At 44.7% G+C, this 24,762-nt stretch overlaps 3 protein-coding genes across 7 annotated transcripts; 1 reads left to right on the forward strand and 2 right to left on the reverse strand.

Moving 5' to 3' along the window:
- Positions 1–202: 202 nt before the first annotated feature.
- LOC121597588 (apolipoprotein D-like) lies at positions 203–4,828 on the reverse strand. Its single transcript, XM_041923445.1, has 5 exons — positions 4,387–4,828; positions 928–1,188; positions 770–852; positions 604–699; positions 203–537 (listed from the first exon to the last, which is right to left on the reverse strand). The coding sequence occupies exons 1-5, from the start codon at positions 4,398–4,400 to the stop codon at positions 356–358; spliced, it is 636 nt and encodes a 211-aa protein (XP_041779379.1). The 5' UTR covers positions 4,401–4,828; the 3' UTR covers positions 203–355.
- Positions 4,829–6,641: 1,813 nt separating this feature from the next.
- LOC121596460 (lopap-like) lies at positions 6,642–7,718 on the reverse strand. The gene is made up of 3 exons (XM_041921441.1): positions 7,388–7,718; positions 7,128–7,315; positions 6,642–7,063 (listed from the first exon to the last, which is right to left on the reverse strand). Exons 1-3 carry the CDS (start codon positions 7,657–7,659, stop codon positions 6,762–6,764), a joined length of 762 nt encoding a protein of 253 aa, XP_041777375.1. The 5' UTR covers positions 7,660–7,718; the 3' UTR covers positions 6,642–6,761.
- Positions 7,719–10,094: 2,376 nt separating this feature from the next.
- On the forward strand, positions 10,095–24,074 carry LOC121596210 (P protein-like). 5 transcript variants are annotated; one of them, XM_041920961.1, is made up of 10 exons: positions 10,095–10,242; positions 11,792–12,084; positions 18,491–18,603; positions 20,758–20,938; positions 21,036–21,456; positions 21,528–22,007; positions 22,080–22,195; positions 22,260–22,398; positions 22,467–23,386; positions 23,455–24,074. In XM_041920961.1, the coding sequence occupies exons 2-10, from the start codon at positions 12,011–12,013 to the stop codon at positions 23,537–23,539; spliced, it is 2,529 nt and encodes an 842-aa protein (XP_041776895.1). In that variant the 5' UTR covers positions 10,095–10,242; positions 11,792–12,010; the 3' UTR covers positions 23,540–24,074. The 5 variants fall into 5 exon arrangements, with proteins under 5 accessions (XP_041776895.1, XP_041776896.1, XP_041776892.1 ...); XM_041920962.1 differs by having other exon boundaries at positions 10,095–10,226; XM_041920958.1 differs by lacking the exons at positions 10,095–10,242; positions 11,792–12,084 and adding an exon at positions 15,294–15,452 and having other exon boundaries at positions 18,180–18,603.
- Positions 24,075–24,762: the final 688 nt, after the last annotated feature.

The following is a 24,762-nucleotide window of genomic DNA, read 5'->3' on the forward strand; positions in this document are numbered from 1 at the left end:
GGATTAAAACGTAAATAAATAACAAACACCTGACAAACGTCACAGCGCTTTCGGTTTTGACGTTTGTGGATTGTGGCGCGGTTTTTGCTGCATGGGCACCAGTTTTGCTTCGAAAGCTACGAAACACGTGCGAAATGCGTTGTTACCCTTTTTTTTAAATTTCTTTCTCAACTCATTTATTATGAAATAGAAACCATTAGAGTATTATTCTTAAATTATTTATTTCCTTACACACTACCAGTTCAACTTAACTTAAAAGAATCACGATGATGATGAATGAGCGGTTATCCAGTTGCGCACATTTCGACATCGTTGCGCCCGAAAAAATGCTTCCCCACCCGGCCTACACAAAGGCTCAACCCTTGACGACGGTTTTGTACACGCCCTTGCTGACCTTGACCAGCTCCTCGCCGCAGTTCTTTTGGTCGGTGCGCGTCAGATACGCACGGGAGATCTTTGCGCTGTCCAGCACGGCGTACGCCTTCTTCATCGTCTCAATGTCCGGATGCCGCTTGCGGGTCAAAATCCATGCTACCTCTGCGAGGGTAAGGGAGGAGTTAATAAGCATACTGGAAGATATTTTGCTATGTAAAATTCACTCACTAGCATTGATAAATCCGCGCAGATCCGAGCACGCGTAAACGACGGCAAAGGTCTTGTAGTCGGTACCGACCACCCAGTATGGAGCTTCAACGTTAACTAGTACCAAGCAAACGGGGGAGAGGATCATTTATTTGATTTTAGACTTATTTCAGCTTGCTTTACTTACATGGTGCACTCGGGAACCTGACCGCCAATCTAGCGGACTGAACGATACGTGCAGAACCAACGATACTGTTCTCATTGCCCGTTCTGAAAAGTGATCCCAAGCATGCATTCTTCAGTAATTAGCTCCTTTGAAGGGAAAACCTCACTCGTAACACTTACATGGAATTCTTCTGCGTGTTCAGCACACCGATCGTGCCGTCCGGGTTGAGCGAATAGTCAGCCGTTATACACTTCCCACCCAGCTCGAAGAAGAACGGATACTTTTCCTGCTCGTACCAGCGGCCCAGGTACGCGTACGTGTCGAAGTTCTCCACCACCGGTACTTTGGGGCATTTGCCAAAGCCAGGAACCTGCGCCTCCACACCGAGTAGCAGAAGTACCGTCAGCAGACCGACACCGATCCCCGCCCACCGTGGTATGCTTGAGTGAGGAGACATAGGAATGAAGAACATAATTGCGTTAATGCGTATGGTAACTGTCCTGACAGAGCTGCTCGAGAGATGGAGATAAAGAGAGAGATGATTCATTTGGCCCTAATTGGGTGTCTAATTGTTGCACGCTGCGATGCATGTAACCTTCGTAATGAGTTGTCACAATGTGAAGAAAGTGCGCCACAGTTTCGCTTACGGTCACAATGATACCGCAGGCGTACGTTGCGTGTTAACACGCGCAAAATGCGCAGCAAAGAGAAAGCATGGCATGGAATGGCTGGGGGTAGTTAATGCATGTCTCGTTGACCTTAATCTAGATGAATGTTTCAGCATGATCTCGCATGGCTGACATGGCCAACTTCATCCCAAAACCACACACAAAGCCAAAAAACGGCCATCTTGATCTTGTGTGGGATGTGTAGATCTTGAAAGGAGAATTTCCCAAACGCACGGCCGTCGTGCATTGAACTCCACTCCAATGATTGACCGGTTTTTCGTCATCTTCGAAGCGGTTTCGATGTTGGGCGGCATTCGTCACAGGTTTAAGGCGAGTTGAGTAACCTTGTTTTTTTTTTTTTTTTGGAAAGAAGGTGCAAGAGGATATGTGAGGTAAGAGGGAGGTCAAAAAAGAAGGTAAATTAGAGACGATTTACCACGGTGTAAAGCGTGCTGCAACTGCTTTTACGTCTCCAGTCCACACGTGCCCAAATACTGACCACAAGGTCAGATGGTTGGGGCCTAATCTCCCCACCTTTCTGATTCTGACAACAAGCCCTTCTGATGATGGATGATTGAACGGATCGGTCCATCGAAAACATGAATTACGCCATAACCTGTTAACGCGTTGAGGTGCGTATGGCTTACACTGGTTAATGGATTTGCCTGATCGAAGGTGTAGGCATAATGCGTACGAAAGCCGTTCACACAGAAACCTCGAATGCACTTTTTAGATAGTGGGAAGTGCATCCGCCTCTCCCTTATCGTACTACTCCCAAAAATCAGATTTATGGCGCAATCAAGGAACCACGCAAGTCATCGCAGCTATCGTCACTTCCTCCTAGCGAGTCGCAGCGTTCTCTGAGGCGTAAATTTTAATTTCAGGGAGTTGCTTATCTGCGTTATTTGCCAAACCTGATGAATGCCGAAGAGAAAGAAGACACACACATACGTAAAACCGTGTTACGTTGGGAGCGTCGAACGTGCCGTTTCGGCTTTTTGTGCATCGTGCATGTGAGCGCCCGATGATGTTATGAAACGGAAAAGGAGGAAATTTAAAAGCTCTTCTTTGATGTTGGTGCAGTCTTTCTTCCAAATTTCTTTTCTCATCTCCCGCCGTACGGTGGCACGTGTGGCCTGTGGGGGTACGCCGTCAACGCCGAACGAAAAGCGAACGAAAGCAGAGGTGAAGAATTATGATCCGCTATCGACCGAGGCTTGGATGCTGGGTGAAGCTGGTGGGTTGGAAGGAATGGAAGGGGATGATTTTGTAACGGACCAACGGACGTCATCGCTGTGATGGAGATTTTGTTTTCGGCTTGCTCAAATAGCTTATCAAATAAAACAACGGTTCCACGTGTCTGCAGTGTCTTCGACTGTGGGGCGCGTTCGGTGCATTCAGACAATGGCCGATCGGAACAAATCAAATTTGAATGGGTGGGAGGGTGAGGTTGAGGCTCAGGAGGGGGCGTGTTGTCTTTGGCGTTACTTTGCTTGGCATATCTACTTATGCAATAATTAGGGAGGCCAGTTTTATGTGTGTATTGATTCAGTTCCTTCGTATTGGTGGGTATTTGGTATGGTGATCGGGAAGGTGATACGATCAGGGGTCAACCACACGGCGTGACGGATTTGGTTTGGTGTTACTTTGCTGTTTAACAAGTCATTTGGGTTTAAAAAAAGTAATGTGATAATCTTTGCAAGAAGTTGGAATTATAATTATAAAAATAAAAATCCTATGGTGTATCGAAGATCCTCGATCTTGGGAAGATCTAACCAGACTACGGGCAGACATTCCAAATTTCAGCCACAGAATGAGATCTCAGTGACTTCTTTTCAATAAATCTAAAATTCTGAAAGGGTCGAATTGGGATCTTAAAAGCTGAGAAATTATAGATACACTAGAATTTTCTTAATAATTCTTCGATCTTCAGCTGATCTTTCCAAACCCTAAGTCTTAATAAGCTAGAAACCAAAATGATTTTTAATGACATAGGGAACATTAAGATGAAATAGTGATCCATTTTACTTTAATTTAATAGCTAAGAAAATACTGAATTACGATAGTAAAAGCTTCAATCACAAGTGATTATACTCCGAAAATAACGAGTTAAGTTAATCAAAGTACCAAAAGTATTGATTATTATAATATTCGATCTTCTGATGATCTCAGCCTCATCACAGAGATACCAAACATATTTTCGATAAATATAATTGACGTGGTTTGGATATACTCCTAGCTGAAATCACTTGAAAACAACGATTTGCCATAAAATATGATAAGTTATTTCCCGCAAGATCCTCTATCATGCGATGAACCAAAATCTCTACACTACGAAAATAAAAACCAAAACGAACAATCATAGCTTAAGATACATAAAGAAGTAAAACAGCGTATGCTAAAAATAGTGATAGGAATAAATTAGTAATTACTGTTAATCCAACTGTAGTAATTAGTAATTACTGTGTTACTGTTAGCTCTTATCCTTCCATTTCTTGGTGTAAGATTTGCAGTCTTACAAGGACTTTTTTGTTATGAACTGCCGACTTTAACCCTTTTTCCGAATGATACATGGGACCATGGGACAAAATATAAGTGCAGAACGATGTTCGACCGTGTAAGAAGCCGTTGCATCTATCCAATAGAACTCCGAGATCCATCAATAAACAGAAACTAACTGATGCGCCCATAGGACAATCAATGAGTCACAAAGAGCCTGTTTTTTTTTCCAAGAGCTTATCAGCCCCAATGATCGCTGTAATGTGCAAACATCATCTTGATAGCTCTATAAACAAGCACCAAACCTTTGCCTGATATCTCTATCATACCGCCTTTGATGGATATATTTCACCACATCTCAAAACTCGAACTCGATGACACAATGACGCATAGCCCCGAAAACAAATGTAATTATTTAGACATCACCCACCCAAAACCTTAACCTTGAGTACCGTGCCAGAGGTGACATACCGAATGGTGGCCATTGTATACGGTTCTGGACGAATCTCTGAACGTTTAGAGCACACGCGTCTGCCGGGTTTTCGTTCGTCACTCTGGTAAATTGACTGTTTGTTCACTTTCGGCTGCTGCTGCAGACGGGCAATTTGTGTTCGTAGTTGGTTACGATCGCGTCAATAGCAAACGCAGACGTGTGTTTACAGCCGATCGTCTTCTATCAAGATGCTGGAATAATCTTTCCGAACTTTGAACTTCAACACACCTAAGCACACTGCACATCCACAATTTTGCGTGCGCACTTATCTTTTCTGTTTGTTTTTTTTTTTTTTTCACACACGATTCGTTACTCCCACTCCACAGCTTCACACAAGTTCCAGACTCTCAGATAGGGGCACACGCGTCGATCGACCGTTCGCGTGTACGTCTCGGTTGGGAATGAACGCTGCACGCCTGCTGCTGCCGGAATTTAGCCTCACGTGGCCATATGCGTGGCGCTGGCTGGTTCGGTGGAAGGGAACCGGACGGTGAGCGTCTTTCCCTTTCTCCGAATCGTTGCTCCTGGTTGTTGCAGCAGCAGCAGCAGCAGCAACGAGACGGCAAAAAAACAAGGAAAAACATTCAATCCGAAGTTCATTTACCGGGCGTACGTTGGCCAAGAGCAGACCGCAGATTGACCACACCACCACCGCTCTTGTAAGCGGCTTCCTTTGGTCAGGTTTCTGATGAGCTATTCTTGCAGGTGTGGCTCTAAATTAGCTATCCATCAAGCAGCAAACACAAAGGCAAAACAAAAAAACAAAACACATCACGCTTAAATCCTTACCTTACATTTCGTTTTGGGGCGTTTTGGTTGCGACGCGACTAAAGCAGCTTGCGAAAGGTATGGGCCGTCGGGCAAAATACTACTGACCCCGTAAAAAATGAGCCAAAATAGAAATGAACAGTAAGACACTGTGTGGCAGTGCAGCATAATTTGGCACCGTCCACTACAAACCCCCCCCCCCCCCATCCCCATGACGCAGGTTGTGGCGCAAGATCAACTCCCCTGTCTCCCCTGTTTTGCGCAGCTTGCGTGTCGCGAGTGTCGCGCATGCTTTTGCTGCAGCATAATTGTTTTAGCCGTACATGTCGCCTGTTTTTTGTTTTGCTTTTGTTTGTGTGCTACTATTCTTCCTTAATGAGCACAGTTTGGTACCGTTTATAAAATGTTTGAACTTGTTCGCCACAGGTAATTAGGGAGCGAAAGAGCGTTGTCGCGGGATGTCGCGTACAGCTGGGCTGCTGCGTTGGAGTTCGTCGCCTACTACTGTGACCCATTTATTTTTTTTTTGCTGGATGTTCTGTACGATCATTTAAAGCTAAAGCTCAAGCAACGAAGACACCCAACGCGTGTTGCAAAATAGACAGGACAGGAGGAAAGTGTGTTTATTAGTGAGGTTAATGGTTTAACGGTGGTGTTTGTCGGTTCGGTTCGTAAAATGGAGAAAAACATAAAGTGAATTTTCTACGCAGCAAAGTGGTGGAGCAAAGAAGTGGATGAGAAAGGTTCAGATTTCACTACGCCCTGACATGGTGTCTTGGTGAACTATTCTCTTCAGGTATCTGCTGTCTCCGTCGAGCTTAGATGATCTGTACGCCCAGGTATAAAAGATAACCCTATTTCTGTCAATTGATTTACGCTCCGCTAATCCGCTCGTAAACCACAAACACCAACTACATTCGATTTTATTCGCTTTTTATTGACTCCGATTCGACTCCATTTCAACGACAACAACATACTGTGCCGCTCTAGGCATTTGAACTCCTTCACCGAATGATTGAACTTCAATAATGTCTCACAGCACCGCGCGATCGTTTTCTCGCTTTTCTTTCCGATGCTGGTCTGCCTGATTGGTGTTGTTGTGTTCGAAATGCACGAAATGCTGCCCCGACTGGTAAACTGGTTTGTTTACACCCGCACCATTCATTCGAAAGCCCCCTTGGCGGGTGAGCGAGCGTACAGAAGGTGCGCGAAAGGAAAAGTTCAACGCCAACCGAAGAGACGAACGGCCAACGGAAAAAAGGGTGCGCGGTTTAGTGACCCAGTTTCTCCCGGTGTGTCGTTTGGAGTGGGGAGGAAGCGGTGTCGAAGCAAAAGTCGAAGGTGATCATGAACTTGACTGGCGCTGGATGCAGCTCAGGCTGGAAAAGATGGATGGGACTGCTGCTGCAGCTGCTGCTGCTGTGAAACATGCAGACAATAAGGGCATGAGCAATGGGAATGCAGTTTAGAAATATTGGAGAAAGTGTATCATTTCTGTTTATTAACTAGCTTTATAATGAAGGCTATAAGTTATAAGTTTGTAAATAAATATTTCGAGATGATCGTACATTGTGTCAATCTGCTCTCAATGATCCTCTAGAACGGGATCAACTGGGACGGGAGGCTTAGGCCCTACGGCAAAGATGTCACTCCGTAATTGCTGAAGATCTTCCTCACTTTGTACGATGACTCCTTCATTGCGTGCAGCTTGAGTACTCGGTTCAGTGGGATCAATGGCCGGTTCCGGTGGTGGCAGTGTCACACAATCCTCCTGCTGCGTACGGATGAAGAACGTACGTGATATCTTGTACTTGTCCAGCACGCCGTAGGCACGCTGCAGTACTGGTCCAGCGGGCAGTCGTTCTCGGGCCATCATCCAAGCAGACACTAGCAAAGAATTATGATTCAGTGTTTTGTAAGGCTTAGCTTTATCAATGTTTTGATGGCTTACCAGCATGTCCAACAGGTCCAAATGAGCTACAGGAGTAAAGCACCGCAAAGGAATCGTAATCCGTGTCCAGCACCATCACCGTCGCGTTGTAGTTGTACGGGAACGAGGTGTACTCGATCTGGTAGCGTCCTTCCTTCGACTTGCCACCTTTGTCCATGACACCGGAGATGATTCGCTCAACGCCATTGCTGGAAAACAGGGACACATATCATCATCTAACGATTCTCCATTCTACTGCAAGACCTCTCCCAACTACTTACAATCGATTGGTGTACGCATTGCGTACGTAAATCTTTCCATCTGCTCGCTGCTCGTACGTCACCGAAACGCACTTGGTGGCGACCTCCGTCACCGTAAAGTACCGCTCGATCTCATACCAAGTGCCCAGGAAGCGCGTACGATTGAAGCGCAGAATCGGCGAGTAATCGGGACACGTGCCAAAGCCAGGAATTTGCGTTTGTACCACCGTCACGAGACAGGCCAACGCTAACACGCCAACCGCCCTCCAGGCCCATCCAGGTGCACCGCTCATTGCTCCTCTTCGTTCTTCAGATCCGTTCACAGCGATGCGCACAGGACGCTTGTCCGGTATCGAATAACGTTCCCGACCTGCCAGACAGCGGGCTTTTATATTTGTTTTTAGTTCCACGCCGTTCCTCATCGTTTTCCTCCAGAACTTCAGGTGTTCCGCCTTTCACCCAACCCACGGGCCGCATGGCGGTACGGTTCAAACGAAGCTCCTCCCAGCTCGCCCAGCCGCTCCCAGATCCAGAGGATGGTGTAATGTGCTTTCCCAGGGGAGTGTAGTGTCTTGTCTTGAACTGTCCCGCACGATCGATCCCGGCACAATGTTCTCAATCGGCGCGACACACCTTTGCGCTTATGGAATTGGGCCAACAAGCTCATCGGGCTCGTCAGCATTGTCGGGATCGCCCGGGCACCGGTTCAACCGATCGCCCCTGCAAGCATCGCTGATGTTCGACAACGGCATAAACGCTTCGATTAAGCATGCCCGATAAGCGAGCCGGATCGTTCGTTATGATTGCGAAACTGGATCGCAAAGCGGGTAGAAAACGGAGATGTGTGTGTGTGTGTGTGCGTGTAGGGAAATGATCGACCGGTCTCGGGCGTTTTCATAAATCTTTACCGCCGATTGTGTGATCGATTTTGCCGCAAGAAAATTAATTGTTTCCGGGCGGTGCTATCGATTAGGGACGGGCGGTTTTACAGAAAATCATTCGTGGGAAGGAAGACGGTATGGATTAAAGCTTCTCAAGTCGTAGTCGTGGTGCGTTGAAAAAAGCTTAATATCCGCTAGAGGGCATTGTGGGGTGATATGAACTGATTGTGAGAGAATGTTATTAGTACTTTTAAAATAATAATTAAACTAGCTCACATTTAAATTGTCATTTTTCCTTATTAAATAACATAAAAATAACTATCGATTTTTTGCCAAGAAATGCTTATGTTATAATAATATTTTAATGTATTATTGTTTTAATGTAAAACAGTTATTTTTGCCAAGCCAAACAGCTCCTTGCATTATTATCTTTAATAATTGGGAGGGCAATGTTATGCAATAATTATATGATAATTCAATATGGTTCCTAAAGGTGTACCAGAAATTAATTCGAAAAGCTTAAAAATTTGATCATAATTTAACAAAGCGTGATTTTTGAATCTTCCAAGTTTTTCTCTATTATTGCTTTTTTCGCCATATATTTGCGTTGTTCAGCTTTTATTCAGCCATTACTTCAATCGAGAAGTTCATTCACCAGGCGTTGTGTTCTCCCGTTTTATCAGTTGGGTATATGTTACAGACAGGGATGTATCTTTGTTTTGCTGCTATGTAATTTATGGGTATTTTCTTTAACAATGCATTTTTATATGATTTTTATATTATTTGTCGTTATTGAATCTGACGGTGAAAGTGACATAAAAAACTTTAAAATTAGTATTAATTATTGCTTAATCTAATGGAAAATGATTTACTATTTTTTTCAACAAAGTTGATGTTGTATCACTATTTTCATAATCTATTTTTTCATAGCCAAACAAAATTTCATAATCTTAATTGCCTTAACAACCCAAATAAAGTGTTAGCTAGGTATATTTTGAATAATCTACACAATTATTTACTTTAAAAGGACACGCTTTTCAATCAACTTTAATATTTACATACTTCTAGGCATCTAGCCACCATCGAAGAGTAATCTTTATTTATGTCATCTGTTTCAAAAATAATAAAATTGAATTTAAACCCAAATAAAGTTAACACTAGAATTCAAAACCAAGCTAATGTTACGAGAAATGCGCATTGCATACCTTTAGGCGTATAGTTATTAGCAAGGGGTTATTATTTGCCGAAGGGGTTATTAGCAATACCTTTTGCTTACACTAAAGCCTTTCAGTGTATGGAATCATCCAATTGATTTTGTTCATTTAAAATTTCTTTTTTTTAACATCAAGGTTTATTCATTCAAATCAAGTCTTATTTTACACTTTACACTTCATAAAAGCTTTACCATGTAACTGGCCTTCTTCCATAGTGCGTACGAAGCACTCACCGCCTGGAAAAAAGGGATTCTGCGCTCAAGAAGGGCAAACCTATTCCGACACACGTTACCTTTCCAAACAAAGCTCCACTCACCCATACAGCTACGTTCATGAGATTTGTGTGCGTGCGTGTGTCCAGACAGCATACTATGTAATGTGATCCGTTGTAAGCACCACCAAAGAGACTAGTAAAAGCCCAAAGAGAGAGAGAGAGAGAGAGAGAGAGAGATAAAACAAGAGAGCGGGAGTATGATTTTCCCCGAAATGTAGAACCAAAGGGACCGAGTTGGACACTGCAAGACATTTCCAATCCCTTCCCCTACCTTTTTTTTCTGAACGAGCTCGACATGGAGGAAGGCCAACGACCGTGGCTCGTACGGGCGAAGCTTTTCGAAGCCCAACCAACTTCTTCAGTCGCTCCGTGGTACCTGTAAGGGAAGGATCCATCGTTCCCGATCCGGCTGGGCGGACCATCATCCACTCATCGGCAATTCCCAGATTCTGTTGTCCTGCACTTCCGGGCGGAAAGTGCGGTGTTTGAGGGTGAGCATAACCTACGGTAAGCAGAAGCACGGTACGGCATGTACGATGGAGTCGGCAGCGACGAAAATGTGACATCGTTTCACAGTACAGTGCGCGTTTGATCGAATTTTTGGAGCGCGCGCGGGACCAATTACTTTCTACGCCGTAGCGCGTTGGAATGACAGTTTTTCACCTCCTCGTTCCCGCCCTTTTCCCCTGTGTCGTGGTGGATATTTGTGCGTGTGATAAAAGGATATTCGTTTCCTGTGGTGTCTACAGTGCCGAAAAATGATACCCATCCACCTGGAAGAATGAAAACCGCTGGTGGTTTATTTTGGTGCAAACAAGCGACACGCGAGAAGACGTGCCTGCAGAGGGAAATTAAATGTGTTCGGAGCTCAATACAACCAGTAAGAAAAAACGACACACGGCGTCATGTAAACTTTCCGGCGGGATATACATACATCACCTACCCGTACGGTCGATAGTAAGACGAATCCATACAGCTGCGAATCCAATAACGGATTATCCTTTCTTCACATCGCGTAGGGAAGGTGTCACCATTCTCCACTGCTTGTGTGGCTGTGTGTTTTTGTTTGTGTTTTTTGAGAGTGTGCTTTGTCGATAGTCTAAGCTCCATTTGGAATGTTTTTCTTGGATTAAGCGCACCGTCTTGTGGTGCGATTTTGCAAAAGGGGTAACAGCACAAACAGAAGAACTGCCCCCGTTGGCTTCATGTGGGTCAATACCGTGCAAATCCTTTGCTGCAAGGGCGCAAGTTAATGAAGCGATACGGCATACCGCAGCTTACGCTGGACAGCGGATCAACAGATAAGTGTAATGAGGTGACTTAGTGCCGTTCTATTTTTGGGTTCCTGCCGACACCCGCCGGGAATGGCATGAAAACGCTTCCCCGCGCGATGGATTGGACTTGGATGACTTCATGTGGTTAATAGTTATTGGACTAGATTCTGGCTGCGTGATAATTACTATCAGTCGTTGCGTATCGAGTAACGATGGGCAGCTGCTGATCGGACTTTATTTATATCCCCCATCAATGACTGACCGAAGGCGCCAGTAGGGTGTCCGTTCGATTAAACATGTGTTTGATTGATCGGTAATGAATTGTGTGAGTGTGTGTATGGTTGTGAATGGGACTAGAAGCTACAAGGAGAGACAGACACGATGATGTGTGTTGGGTGTGAAAAGTCTATCGATAATAGATGAGTATTGTCTGGAGTGTTTTTTTTTTCTCCTGAAGTCACGCGTTGAGCATGTGTTTTGGTGGAGCTTTATGAGCATTTTGTGATGTGTGGTTCAGAGTTTGTGCTGAAGGTCAGAAAATCAATACTGGTGACAAATATTGAAATTAAATTATTGTTAAAATAAACGATACCAGAATTAGTGTGGTTTGCTTCCATTTGTTCTCTTGTGGGTTACAAAACGCCTAAAAGTATGCAATCAATTTGATCATTTTTATTACAAGGCTACACATCGCAATGGTCCTTCGAACCGGATTCGGGCCTGTATGTTCATTATCATCAATGCAATAAATAATGATTACCTATTAATTTGTGTCTTTCCAGCAGGAAAAAAGCGACAGCTTGAAAATGATGTATTAAACATTTAATCAAACGCCCACCACTGCTCCAAGCAGGTCACTACCACCTCTACTCAGGACAAGCAACGCTTACATCAGCAAACATATCTAACGTGTTCTAAAGGTTAACCGAAACTTAGAAAAAAACGACTCACCCCCCCTCGAAACCGGCTTCAAAATAGCGGCCACAGTGTCACCGATCAAGATGCGGCTGAAAACCGCACGGAAAAGTTTCCGGCGCCACAAATCAAAGACGGCGCTCGATTTTCCCCAGCCCAGGTAAGGTGGTTAGGTCAGGGCACACAGGCACGGGCAGCATCGATCGTTTGCGCTGGACCGTGGGAGGGCTACGGACGGTTTGGTGATGATGCTACAGGTTGAACGCGGTGTCGTGGACGAGTGATGTTACCACCCGTACTTGAACTTTTTCGTACCTCGGGTGTGTTTGGTTGGAGGGGGATAGAACCGTATGTTACAAAGGGTGGCAAGATTTGTGCTCTACGATAGTGTGCGATATCGCGATGACCTGTTGAGGGAGAGGGAGAACGGCTTTTTCTAAGCGATAGAATGGAGTGCATAATTTTGAATTGCAATTGTTCTGGCAAGGTGATAGGTTTATTTATCGTCTGGCAACGGCGAAGGGTTCTACAGGGTCTTTTTTTGCAAGACGGGCTCTGCGAGATTGCAATCAATTTGATGGAAATGCTAATGCAACAAGTGCTAAGTGAAGTGTCGCTTTTAATGGCAACGAAATGATTGAACGTGTCGTAATGGCGTTTAGATAATAATGGGAAGTGTCTTAATGATGCTTGAAATGGTACTTCTATTCACTTTAAAAAAACATTATAATTGATTTTGTTCAATCAACAGATAGAACTGTTACACTTATTTTATTCCATTACCACCAAAAGCACAGTACATTTTCATTACTAAACCAATCATTGCCTCAATCATTCTGTGCTCTATTGTGCACGCTGGAAACTAAATGCACATTGCCCCACTGGGACGGAGAAGAATGGGATTTAAATATAGAACAAACGCCATCCGCATAAGGGCAGCGCCACAATCCATCATCCGTGGGATGGCCGTCCGATGAATGGCGTCCCTTAACGAGGGTTCCGTGTGGCAACAATTCATTAACATGCACCATGCATCACCATCATCATCATCATCATCATCAAGTTCTTCTTCTTCCTGCTTCACATCATCCCCACTATTCCTGTTCAGCGTCAGCACGAATTATTAGTTTGGGACAGCAATGGTACAGTATTTGCCCGGGCCTGAATTGAGATAAATTGAGACAGGCTTAACAAGACTGACGCAACAGTTTGTCTAGCGCCGTGGGAGGGGAGGGAAGAGAAATTTGTCTACTTATTAACCAAAGCACATTACGGATGCCAATGGTGTGTGTGGTTGCTGTCCAGCACTTAAAACCCACTCTCGTGTGCTCCAACCCGGTGTGCTGATAAGCCAGAAATCAATAATGAGAGTAAAACAATAAACACCGTGAGCGCCACCGTGCACTTACACCTGCTGTTGGCAATTGCTATGATGGACTTGCAGCTCCAGGGAGCTCCACTCCACTCTTAGAGGATTATCCTTGCCAACCGGCTAAGTCGGCTCGACTCGTCGGCACAAAATCGGCCCCCAAAATCCCTGCACAACCCCTGTAAGCGTACACTAAGTGATTAGCTTGTCCGGTCTACGCCCGGTGTGTCGTTCTTTGGTATGTCCAGAGGCAGAAATCCACAACCACTAAACCGGAATGTTTCTTTGGTCAAATTGGATTTCTCAATTTACAGAACCAACTAATTTTACCATAAAACCATGGCCCACCGAATGGTGGACCCTTGTCAAAGCTTGGCAGCCGGCCGAACTGTTGGCATTACTTTTGTGGGAAGTTTTTCCAATCTTGACGTGTGTTTTGGGTTGAACGTTTTGTGTGCGTTGAATGTGCAAGGAATGCAAAATGGGAAAATGAAGTTTTTAATGAAGTTATATGTTCCTTCGAATGCGTTGAAAAGGGTATTGATTGATTGAATGTGTTGTAGATTGGGTTTTGTGTGGTTTGGTTTATCATAAACTACTACCAACACAAGCTATGACCCATATGGCCATGTCTTTTAAAATTAAATTTAAATGATGTATACTCTTAGAATGCTTTAAATCTGTAGAATAATTGTTGAAAAACTCTGATCAATATAGCAACAACAAAATATCAATACAATAATGAGAAAAGTCGAGATAATCTCCATACTTTTTATTTTGAGGTCTTTGTTTTATATTTTACGTCATTTTGATACGTTTTTTACGTCTTTGTTGATAGCTTGCTGGATAGATTTATCAAAAGAATGGATTTAAATTTGCTCGTTAGCTAGTCTAAATTTACATTAATGTTTATTTAAAGGTTGATTTTTTTATTTACATTAAAACTATTTGTTTCTTTCTAAGTAGATTATATCCATTTTTAAAGCTAAATTTTTACTTTCGGTAAGCAAACAAACAAGGAGAAAAACATATATTGCAAATTACTTAAAATTCAACTAATGGGAAGTATCAAGTAATGGGAAATATCGTTACCAAATTTAAGCCATTTCAACGACTATCGACTTTCAACGATAACCTTGAACACTTACCATGAACAATCAGAGCTTTTTGACCGTTAAATCACCCACTACCGACAAAAATACAAAAACCCAAAATTTGGTTATGAAGCTGTTTTATGAAGATTTTAATACATGATAATTCTCGTTCTGCGCAGGTTTAATTTAAATTTAAACTCAAGAAATTTAAAAAATGCAATAATTACGTAAAATATGATTGCCATCGAAACAAATATTTGAAACATTCTTATTTTATTTTTTTGATTAAAAACTGTGATAAAACGGCTGCACCTACCATAAAGACTGCAGAATCACCCTGCGTGCAGTGCTCTCACTAATTCGTGCGGCAAAGAAAAACACAGCGTTCCGTTCCGGTCATTTACATTCGCGGCAAATTTGTCTCTCATTTGCTACAAACGTGTACACACCCTCCGCCCAACACCCACACACAGAGATTTACACCAATTTGGCAAGATCTCACACGCCAAATGTGCACCGGCACCAGACATCGAAAAGCCAAAACGCTGTGTGTCCAGCCAAAGAATCGGCGACATTGGCTGGGGGAGAAGCGCTACATCCTTGAAGGATGGCACAAGCGATTGCCTTCTCTTACCGCCACTCGGTTCACGCACAATCCGGCCAAACCGGCCTGGGGATGGTTTACTACTTACTCTAGACACCTAGAATCGCGTACTAAGTAGACGCGCGCGCGCGCGCTTGCGTTTGTGATCGCTTGGTGGCGTATGTGAGGAAGCTGCTGTTTGGCCGTGGTGTTGGTGTGCCTCACTTGTGGCAATGCGCCGTCGCTGTACGTACATTGGCACATACATACAAACACACACACAGAGTAGAGTCATCCAAACGGCTCCCGAAAGCCATGCAGCACACGTTTTGGCTCAGTTCGGATTGAAGCGCTTGTCACGGCGCACGCGGTTTTTCCTGCCACTGGGAAACGGTCGGGGCTTTTTTTTGCGTTTCTGGTGGCGACGAGTTTTCCAGCCCGAAACTCGGGTTACCTTTAGTGTGGTGTGTGTTTGGTTTTTGGTGAGTGGGAAGTGACAAACAAGAAAATAAACCAAAAAAATACGGTTGCAAATTAAATTTAAATGTATGTTTTATTGTGCAAAAAGCGAGCTTTTTTACCACAAAACACTCAAAATGACTGTGCTGTTATCAGGAAAATAGAATACAAAAAAGGGAACCTAGTGAAACGATTGATGTATTATCGATCGTCTTATCAGCCAAGCGATAATAAGCAAAATACACACGAAAATCGCACCCACGTATGCAAATATTATGCGTGAAAGGTGCAAAGAAATGGTCCCCCTTTTTTCTCTTTTTGCGTGCTTTTTACCCTCCACAATTTGAAGTGCTGAAATTTTCCGACCATTTTTCCGTTTAAGATCTCATATAGCCCCACACAGGGCAACAGAGAAACCAAAGTTTTTTTTTTTTTGGTATTGAGTTTATTTTTTCAAAGTCAAATTTTTGTTATTAATAGCATACCGGTGTGGACGGAACATACCGTCATTATTGCTTACGACCACCTTCGTGTGTGCGTGTGGCTGTGAGTGTGTATGTGAGCAATTTTTTTAAATCTCTCTAATACGATCGTAGTGAACCGATTAGGACCTATTACTACTACCACTACCACCTTTATAATGTGTGTGATAAATATGATCACAAATTAAATGTGTTTCACTCAGAAGAAAAGGGAAAGCAAACCTTATATTTTATCAGCGTCAATCGTTGGGCCAATCTTAATGCGCGAAAGAAGATACAGGCACGCGAGAGAAGGTCAACCTCCTTTTCGGTGATTGTGGTGCGTCCTTTGAAGCGCGAAGGGTGCGAAGAGCATTCTCGTTCTTATTTTCTAGGTTAGGGTCACACACTCTAGGGCAGCACAGTGTGTGTCGATCAAGGTAGGCCGGGAAGAGCTACCACCGATGTTTTGACGTTGTAAAGTGAGATGTGAGCGGTGTACGATCTTGTAGCACTCTCACACTCACCACCAAAAAGCAGAGAGTGTGTTGGTATTTGCAAATTAAGAGAAAAAAAAATACATGTGGTGAAACCAGAATATTTATTAAAACAAAATGTAAATATTTCTTTCGGCTTAATGGAGATGTTTCTCGGCAAGACAAGTTTGCAATCGAGCGATCTTTCAACGTGGACCAGCTGTTTCACACGCGCAGCCACACGATCAACCGTCTCGATCGAAGTTTAAAAGCTGTCTAACGGAGTGGAGAAACCAGCTTTGAGAGTATAACTAATCACCCCTGCTATCTGTTTGCAGTTTATGGCTGCTTTATTGATATTTTGATGGCTTGGATTGCTTATTAAAAACACAACGAAAAAAGAGATGTTCGACCACCACCATCATCACCGCGAATGATCGGCGTTAAATCGCCCGGCCGTTACTTTATCATTGTCAGCGGACAATTGAAAACCACAATTTCAATGAGACTTTTAACAATTGTGCCAATTGCCTGCACGTCCCGTTCCTACCTTCCCCCGTTATTTTTGATGATCCTGATCCGTTGTTAATTCGCGATTTAATCGGCACATCAGCTATGCGCGTCCCTCACGTACGGAACGGCACTGTCTGCATTCTGCACCTCCCGCGGAGGCCGATGGGTAGTACATTACTCTGTTTTTTTTTTGCTTGCTGCCCCATCTCAGGCCTTACCCCTTGACAACACTTTATGTGCACCATAAAAATGAAGACATTATGGGTGTACCGAGCGTATGTGGCCGCACAGCGTTATGTGGTCAAGTGTTTCGCAAGATTCGAAGGAAGTGGTGTGTGGTGGAGACGATTTTGGATCGCGCTGGAACTGGTAGCTTGTAATGTCATGTGATTAAGAAAGCAGTTTATTGTAGAAAGTATGAACTTGCAGGCATTTTTAGGCAACTTTATGGAAAGTTTATTACTTCAAAGGTATTGCCAAAACATTCCAAGGCTTTCAAAACATTGAAAGCTGTCTTCAAATCAAATATGTTTAATTTGTTTGATGTTTATGTGTTTGTTTCTTTGAATCTATTTAATTTTGATTGACACTAACATGAAAAGATATTCTAAAAAAACAAAAACCCTGCCTTATCCTTCGGGAGGCAAACAGATTCGTTTGCCGAACGGGAAATCGATTAAAATTAAACAAACAGTACCAGAACGCGCCGTAGCTTTGCACAAACTGACAGCCCTTCAAAGCGCCCTCCTCTGTTTATGCCCCCAATTCGGCAAACGGTTGTTTCCGCTCCGGAAGAACTGCGCAATCTTCCGCAAGTTTGCAATAAATTCCCACCCTCCCTCTGTCCGTCTAACAACACTAAACGAACCAAACCAGACGAAACAAGCGCCAACGTCAGCATAACTTGAGACATTGGCTCGTTGGCCAATTTTCGCCAAATCGTGGTTTTATTGCCGATGGCCGTCTTAGCATTGTGATGTGCTTCGCATGGGCGGGCTTACCCCGGCAGAAACATCATCGATCCTGGGCGTCATCAATTTTCCCGCTCCATGATGTTTACCGAGAAAAAACCCCTCACAAAGTGAAAGGCTCAGGCTGCTAACAGGGCCGTCCCGAAGGACGCCCCCGAGGACGAAACATTCTGATAAGAGAAGATTAAGACATTAAGGCTGTTTGAGTTTGGCGTGGCTTGTTGGGTGAAGTGGTTCCGGTGAATCTCATCCCGACTGGAATTTTGGGGATTTTTTGGGGAAGTCTTCCGAAACATCTTGTAAAAAGTCTTGTAATCTCAATGAAACAGTTTGTCCTGAAACGTTCGTCTCCAAAACACGTGTGTGTTTTCAAGTGCGTTATTCGTTCGTGATGAGTGCATAAAAGCCCTTACCCCCGTCCAACCATGAACTATCTGAACAATTTGAACGTCTTCAAACGGCGGCGTAACACCTCGTCCACCGACTCGTCATCGGCCGTCTCATCGCCGGCCAGCCCGGCGACGATCGATGCTGCCGGCACATCCGCTGGTGCAGCTGGCAATGAAGCCGGCAAACCGCGGCGCAAGAAGACGAAGAAGAAGAAGGGCCGTAAGCGTACCATTTCCGTTGTTCCCATCAGCGAGGTAACGGAGGCATCGCTGGAGCTATGGCGCACGCTACCACCGAAGATCCGGCACGACCCGAGCATGGTGTCCTTTCAGCAGGTTGAGCTGGAGCATGCCCGATTGCACGGTAAGTACACACACACACACACACTGGGAGGGCTTCACTTCACCCATACAAAGGCCGTTAGGGGTAACGGATGGTCGATGGAGCTATTATCGAAGCTATTAGGAACCATTACCGACAAGTTCAGTGTAGTGTATTGTGTTGTGTGAGAAGCATTGTGAGTCTAATCGTTTCCACCTTCACTTCATCCTCTAGTAGGATGAACCATTCCTGGGGATTAGTTTCCTTTCCAAGAAGTTTGCTTTCTTCTCCCATTTGGATGTACCATTGGAGAGCTGCATGTTTGTGTGCACTACTTTTTCAAGAGTCACAACATGCAACATTCCGCCCCAGATGCTCTTTTTGATGGAGAGTTTCTGCTTGTCCCTTGTTTGTTGGCCCACCCAAACCCACCCATTCCAACGACAAAAAGATTAAATTTCAATGAATCTCTTCCAACGAGCATTTCTCCGCACCAAGATGAAACGCGCATCGGTCCTCTCTTCTAGCATCGGTAAAGTGCCTCTGTTGTTGCATCTTTTGCCCTCGCGAAACTGGCCCGGCAATGCAACTACGCTCAAGAGCGAAAGACGGATGGCTGACGGTTTGGTAAAAGTGTTTGCAAATTGTAATGGAAATAGAAATGTAGGACAAGCGTCATTTGCAGCGTGCTCGCTTGGGCGGTTGAGGTTGTCAAGACGTACGGATGGGCCTAGCAGTAATCGCATTTACTGCCATACATTGATGGGTACATAGATTTATGGAGCTAGTTATGTAATGGTGGTACAAAATTGAGGACGAGAGTGACATGGAGGGATCGTAGCTTGTGTCCTGGGCTTGTTATACAGAATTTCTAACAGTTTATTCAATCATAGCAAAATTTGTGCATTTGTGTTATTGAGAGTAATCTTAGTGGTCTGAAAAGAGATCTCCAGCAGGCCCAGAAGTTCTTCCTGCAATAGATTTAAATTATATAATGTTAGGTCTAAGTGAACGTAGATGAATTGGGTTTTCCAAATTTCAACCTTTTTGCAGCTTTTACTTATTTAATACTCGAATAATCAAAATCATCGTTAAATGCTTTACTATAAAATTCATTTCAAGAAGCAATATAATCGTAATTTTGAAACGTAGGAAATCAACTAAATAATTCAATTACCATCTGCAACAAGCAACAATAAATAAAATTACTCATTTTTTATGCACATTTTGGACTAAATGTGAAACATTCAACTTATGCGGAGAATCGAGGCACACTAATGCCTTCCTACATTAACAGCGTGACTCGCGAGCATGCTGTACATTATTTACATCAACTCCTCTCTGAGTGAGGACATCACAGGTTGACCAACTCATAAACGTTAATTAACATTTACAGCATTCAAATTTACCTTATAATTTTATCAAGATCAAGTTCAAGATCAAGTTCCTCTCATGCGACGTATTCCATTTTAAGCTATTGCATGAATACTGTAATAAAACCGTATCTACCGAAACAATCCACACAAAAGACCTTTGCCATTGTATAGTACACATTATCCAACTATTCCCAGTGTACCCTCATACACACACACACACACACACACACACACACACACACACACACACACACGCACACACACCAAATCCGATTAGAGCGCTCTTAATCGACACCAATTGCGGTCGCACACGGCACGCATTCTAAGCCGCATCGGAGATGATCTTGATGAAAGCGAAAGTACGGGGCAACGGTTTAGGCCGAGCTCATTGCGTTCCACGAACTCCTACTAAAGCCCACTTGACGTCGTGACATTTACTGGCAGTAACAGACACACACGCATATGCAGAATCGAGAAGCGAAAAGACCACACGATTCCACGATGAACTTTCCAGCTTCGGGCTGGAGGCCTAGAAGAGTTGATTGATCGTCTCCCGGTGGTAGGGCCGGGTTCCGTTGTGCAAACGACGGTCAAACGCGATCGTGTCCGCTTGTGGGTCGTTATTCGATACGGTCCGTACGCGATATGGTTACTGGCTGTGAAAGTGATATCATTAAGCGGAGTTAAACTATTTGTGGTTCGGCTTTTACGTTCTTCCCCCCCTGTTTTGTTGAGCCGAACACGTGGCCTTTGGAGTTGTATGATTTGTACACAACGATGGAAGTATGTTGATTTATTTCCGTTCCGTTCCGTGTTCAAGGTGACTGCCATGAGGATTCGTTTCCGGAAATTCAAGGACTGGAAGAGGACGACGGCGAAGAGGACGAGGACGACGAGGAAGAGGAAGAGGAAGATGAAGAGTATGAGAACGAGTTCATCACCATTAACGTTACCAACGAAGAGGGCCAGGCGAAGGAAATAGGACATGTGAAGGAGAAAAAGTAAGTGCCATTGATGATATCAATTTGATAGCAATCAGTTGCCATTGGAAATTAGCAAATAATGCTTATCATCGTATTTATTCATCCGCAATAATAGAGAGATTCCGAAACCGCACGTTCACCACCTGGCTGGGCATTACATCGGCAACATTACACCGCCGAAGCACGACGATATCAATGATACCGGGCAGACCAATCTAGACGAGGACCATCCGTTCCGGAAGTACTCGAAGATTATCTGCCTGTTCATTACGTGGCTGCTGATAATGTCCTTCATGGTGGTGAAGGACGAAAAGATGGTGGAACCGAAGCATCTATCGATTTCGCCCAGCAAAACGAAGGCTTATATCTTGCCACATCTACCGCAGAGCACCCGCATCAAGGTGACGCTCGAGGGCACGTTCCTGAGCGAACCTTACAGCAACATTACCGAGCATTATCTGGAGGTGTACCTGCAGATGCTATCGTCCACGCTGGAAGGAAACTCTTCCGATATTTACTCATCAAGCTCGGCCAAGGTAAGACAATTGTAAAGGTTAAAGTAAACGTCTGATGACATGTCTGACATGACTATCTTTCTCTCTCTCAGAACATCAGCGAATCCTGGTACATCCCGATCGTACATCCGTACCTGTTCGATAGCGCACCGATCGTGAAGGAGCAGCGTCTGTTCGACATCATCGATAGTAACTACGAGCAGCTGCATCAGACGAACGGTGGCCTGGTGAGGTTGATGATCCGTAGCAACATTCAAGCGAGCATGCCCATCGCCATCCGATACGACCAGTCACCGGTCAATCGGGACGTGGGCGTGATATACGCCGCGTTTGTGCTGATCTTCCTGTACGTGTTGATCATCTGGGAGATTGTGCACAGGACGTTTGCGGCGGTGATTGCCTCCACACTGGCTATATCGATCCTGGCGGCACTGAACGATCGTCCAACGATGGAGGACATTATTGGGTGGATTGATGTGGAAACGATACTGCTACTGTTCTCGATGATGATTTTGGTGGCGATCCTCGCTGAGACGGGTATCTTCGATTATCTGTCCGTGTACATCTACAAGGTGAGGGAGCTAGAAGACGATGTGATGAAAAAGGATTTTATAATCATAATTTCTTGACTTCGTTGTTTTCAGATAACAAACGGCAAAATATGGAGTCTTATACACTGCCTCTGTCTGTGTACGGTATTGATCTCTTCGTTTTTGGACAACGTAACAACCGTGCTGTTGATGGCTCCCATCACAATAAGGTAGTAATGACTGTAAGGAATTGATTGGAAATCTTTTAAAAAATCTCTCTATCTCTCTTGACAGACTTTGTGAGGTGATGGACATGAATCCGGTACCGATTCTGATGGCAATCACCGTGCATGCCAACATCGGTGGCACTACCACACCGGTTGGAGATCCTCCCAACATAATCATCACATCGAATCAGTATATTCTGAAACACGTAAGTCGAACTAAATAATGCCCTCAACTTTCGAGACTAACACTACACTCTTATCGCTTTTCCTCCAGGGAGTTACCTTCCTCACCTTTACCGCTCACATGCTGGTCGGCGTCATTATCGTCGTCATCACTACCAACATCCATCTGCGCATCATCTACAAAAACATCAACCATCTCCGGATGCACGAGCCGAAAGAGCTGAAGGAGCTGCGTCGCAACATCAAGGTGTGGGAGCGTGCCGCCGGCAAGATCCCGCCCTACTCCAAGGATGCCAACATCGTGCGCGAAACGCTCATGAAGAAGGTGAAGCTGTTGCGCCACCAGTACAAGAAGAAGATGACCAAGGGTACCGTCCCGGAAGATATCTACCGATCGACGCTCGAGGAGCTGCAGCGCGAGCATCCGATCAAGAACCGGCCGCTCCTGATCAAGTCCGGCGTAGTGTGCGTTTTTATCGTGTCGCTGTTCTTCCTCGAGTCAATTCCCGAGCTACGCCGCCTATCGTCCGGCTGGGCCGCTCTGCTCGGTGTCGTGCTGCTGCTGATCATCTCGGACAAGAACGACATGGACGCGGTGCTGTCGCGCGTCGAGTGGCCAACACTACTGTTCTTTGCCGCCATGTTTACGCTGATGGAAGCGGTCGAGCGGATGGGACTGATCGATTGGATTGGGCACGCGACGGAAACGATCATCCTGTCCGTGTCGGAGGATCTGCGGCTTGCGGTAGCGATCGTCATCATACTGTGGATCTCGGCCCTGACGTCCGCGTTCGTCGATAGCATCCCGGTAACGGCCATGATGGTGAAGATTGTGGTGGCACTGTCGGAGAAGGCGTATCTGGGCTTGCCGCTGCAGCCGATGGTTTGGGCGCTTGCGTTTGGACCGTGTCTCGGGGGCAATGGTACGTTGGTCGGTGCGTCCGCAAACGTCATCTGTGCTGGAATTGCTGAACAGCATGGCTATCGGTTCAGCTTTATGGATTACTTCAAGTGGGTAGCAAGCTTGCTGGATAGCTTACGAAGACGATAAATTCATCTTTTTCTTTCCTCATCCACAGACTCGGATTCCCGATCATGCTGGTCAGTGTGCTGGTCACTACCGGGTACCTAATAATGGCCCACGTCGTCTTTGCTTGGCACTAGGTCCGGAACGGATCTAGCTACCTCTCTAGTTTGTAAAGTAAAAACACCCCCCTCCTCCTCCTGCGATCAGACGATCGATGCAACGAAAGGATTGCAAATATCCGCGTGTCCCCGTGTTACAGTGTCCAGTGTCCGTCTAACTGTCGTGTCTTTAGCTTGGTACCCCTTTGTCTGAAAGAAACAAGGCAACGTCCATGAACAAGAGACATGGTTTACATCAGCATCATCATCAGACATCGGTTACCGTACGTCTGTTTCTTACTTGTGTATTTTTAGTAGCGAAGCGAAAAGAAGAGAAAATATTATGAACGTGATTTAAAATCTAAACCTCACATCCGGATGTGGGAGAAATTTGGCCAATTTATTCAACCCACCGCGTTGGGTTCGTGTATTTTTGAGATGATTAAGCGAGTTGGTTCAAAATGGGCAAACTTGTTTTTGGGTTTTCCTTCCCGTTTTTCTGTTGTTGTTGTTGATCTTTGATAAGAAATGTAAACAACAGTTTTAGACGCAAATAAAGACGAAAGAGGCAAGAGAGGATATTTTTAGCCGGCGTTCAAGGAAAGAATGTGCGTAATTTCATTATTGTTTATAATAAAAGTATGGTTTTCCTTTGCAATTTGCCATGTGGAAAATGATGGAAATGCTATGCGCAACAGTATGTAAATTGTCTTCCCGCATCAGGTGTTGCGCATTCCGGCCAGCAAGGGTGTGACGTCAATGGGTCAAGCCAACCAATTGGCCGGTGGGATTCTCTAGAACGTAACCGATCCGTGCCGGTGATGAGTGATATTCCGGCACCAGGGGGACGAGAGGTCATTATCCCCACCTAAACACGCGCTGTTTACGTTGGCAAATGGGTGCAAAACTGAAGCGATGTGTTTATGCTTCCATTGGCAACACACAGCAGCGACTTGGCGTGGTCAGTGCTGAAGGAATTATGGGCCGCTGGTGCTGCTGATGGGTCGTTGCGGTGTAATAATATTGACCTGTTTTTATTACTTTCAGCTCAGGGCGGGGAAGGTTAGCTTGCCGATGATCTGATTGATCTTCTTTTCTTGTTATTTTTGGCGCACGGTCACGCTAACCGTAACTGACACTTTGCACGGTACAGAGAAGATCACACAGAAGCACCCGATTGGGCACGTAGTGTGCGTTGGAAATGCTCTTGTTTAGTATTCATTCGTTCTGTTGTTCGCGCGCCATCTGTCGGCAGATCAGTC

The sequence above is a fragment of the Anopheles merus genome, chromosome 3R (assembly GCF_017562075.2).
Source record: "Anopheles merus strain MAF chromosome 3R, AmerM5.1, whole genome shotgun sequence".
In the NCBI taxonomy this organism is placed as follows: Eukaryota; Metazoa; Arthropoda; class Insecta; order Diptera; family Culicidae; genus Anopheles; species Anopheles merus.

Coding starts and splice junctions, on each gene's coding strand:
- LOC121597588 (XM_041923445.1), bottom strand. Junction 700..769: donor CAGGTTCCCGAGTGCACCAT/GTAAGTAAAGCA, acceptor GCTTGGTACTAG/TTAACGTTGAAGCTCCATAC. Junction 538..603: donor GCGCGGATTTATCAATGCTA/GTGAGTGAATTT, acceptor TTACCCTCGCAG/AGGTAGCATGGATTTTGACC.
- LOC121596460 (XM_041921441.1), bottom strand. CDS start 7,659: ATGAGCGGTGCACCTGGATGGGCCTGGAGGGCGGTTGGCGTGTTAGCG. Junction 7,316..7,387: donor AATGCGTACACCAATCGATT/GTAAGTAGTTGG, acceptor CCTGTTTTCCAG/CAATGGCGTTGAGCGAATCA. Junction 7,064..7,127: donor TGGACCTGTTGGACATGCTG/GTAAGCCATCAA, acceptor ATTCTTTGCTAG/TGTCTGCTTGGATGATGGCC.
- LOC121596210 (XM_041920958.1), top strand. CDS start 18,276: ATGAACTATCTGAACAATTTGAACGTCTTCAAACGGCGGCGTAACACC. Junction 18,604..20,757: donor GGAGCATGCCCGATTGCACG/GTAAGTACACAC, acceptor TCCGTGTTCAAG/GTGACTGCCATGAGGATTCG. Junction 21,457..21,527: donor ACTCATCAAGCTCGGCCAAG/GTAAGACAATTG, acceptor TCTCTCTCTCAG/AACATCAGCGAATCCTGGTA.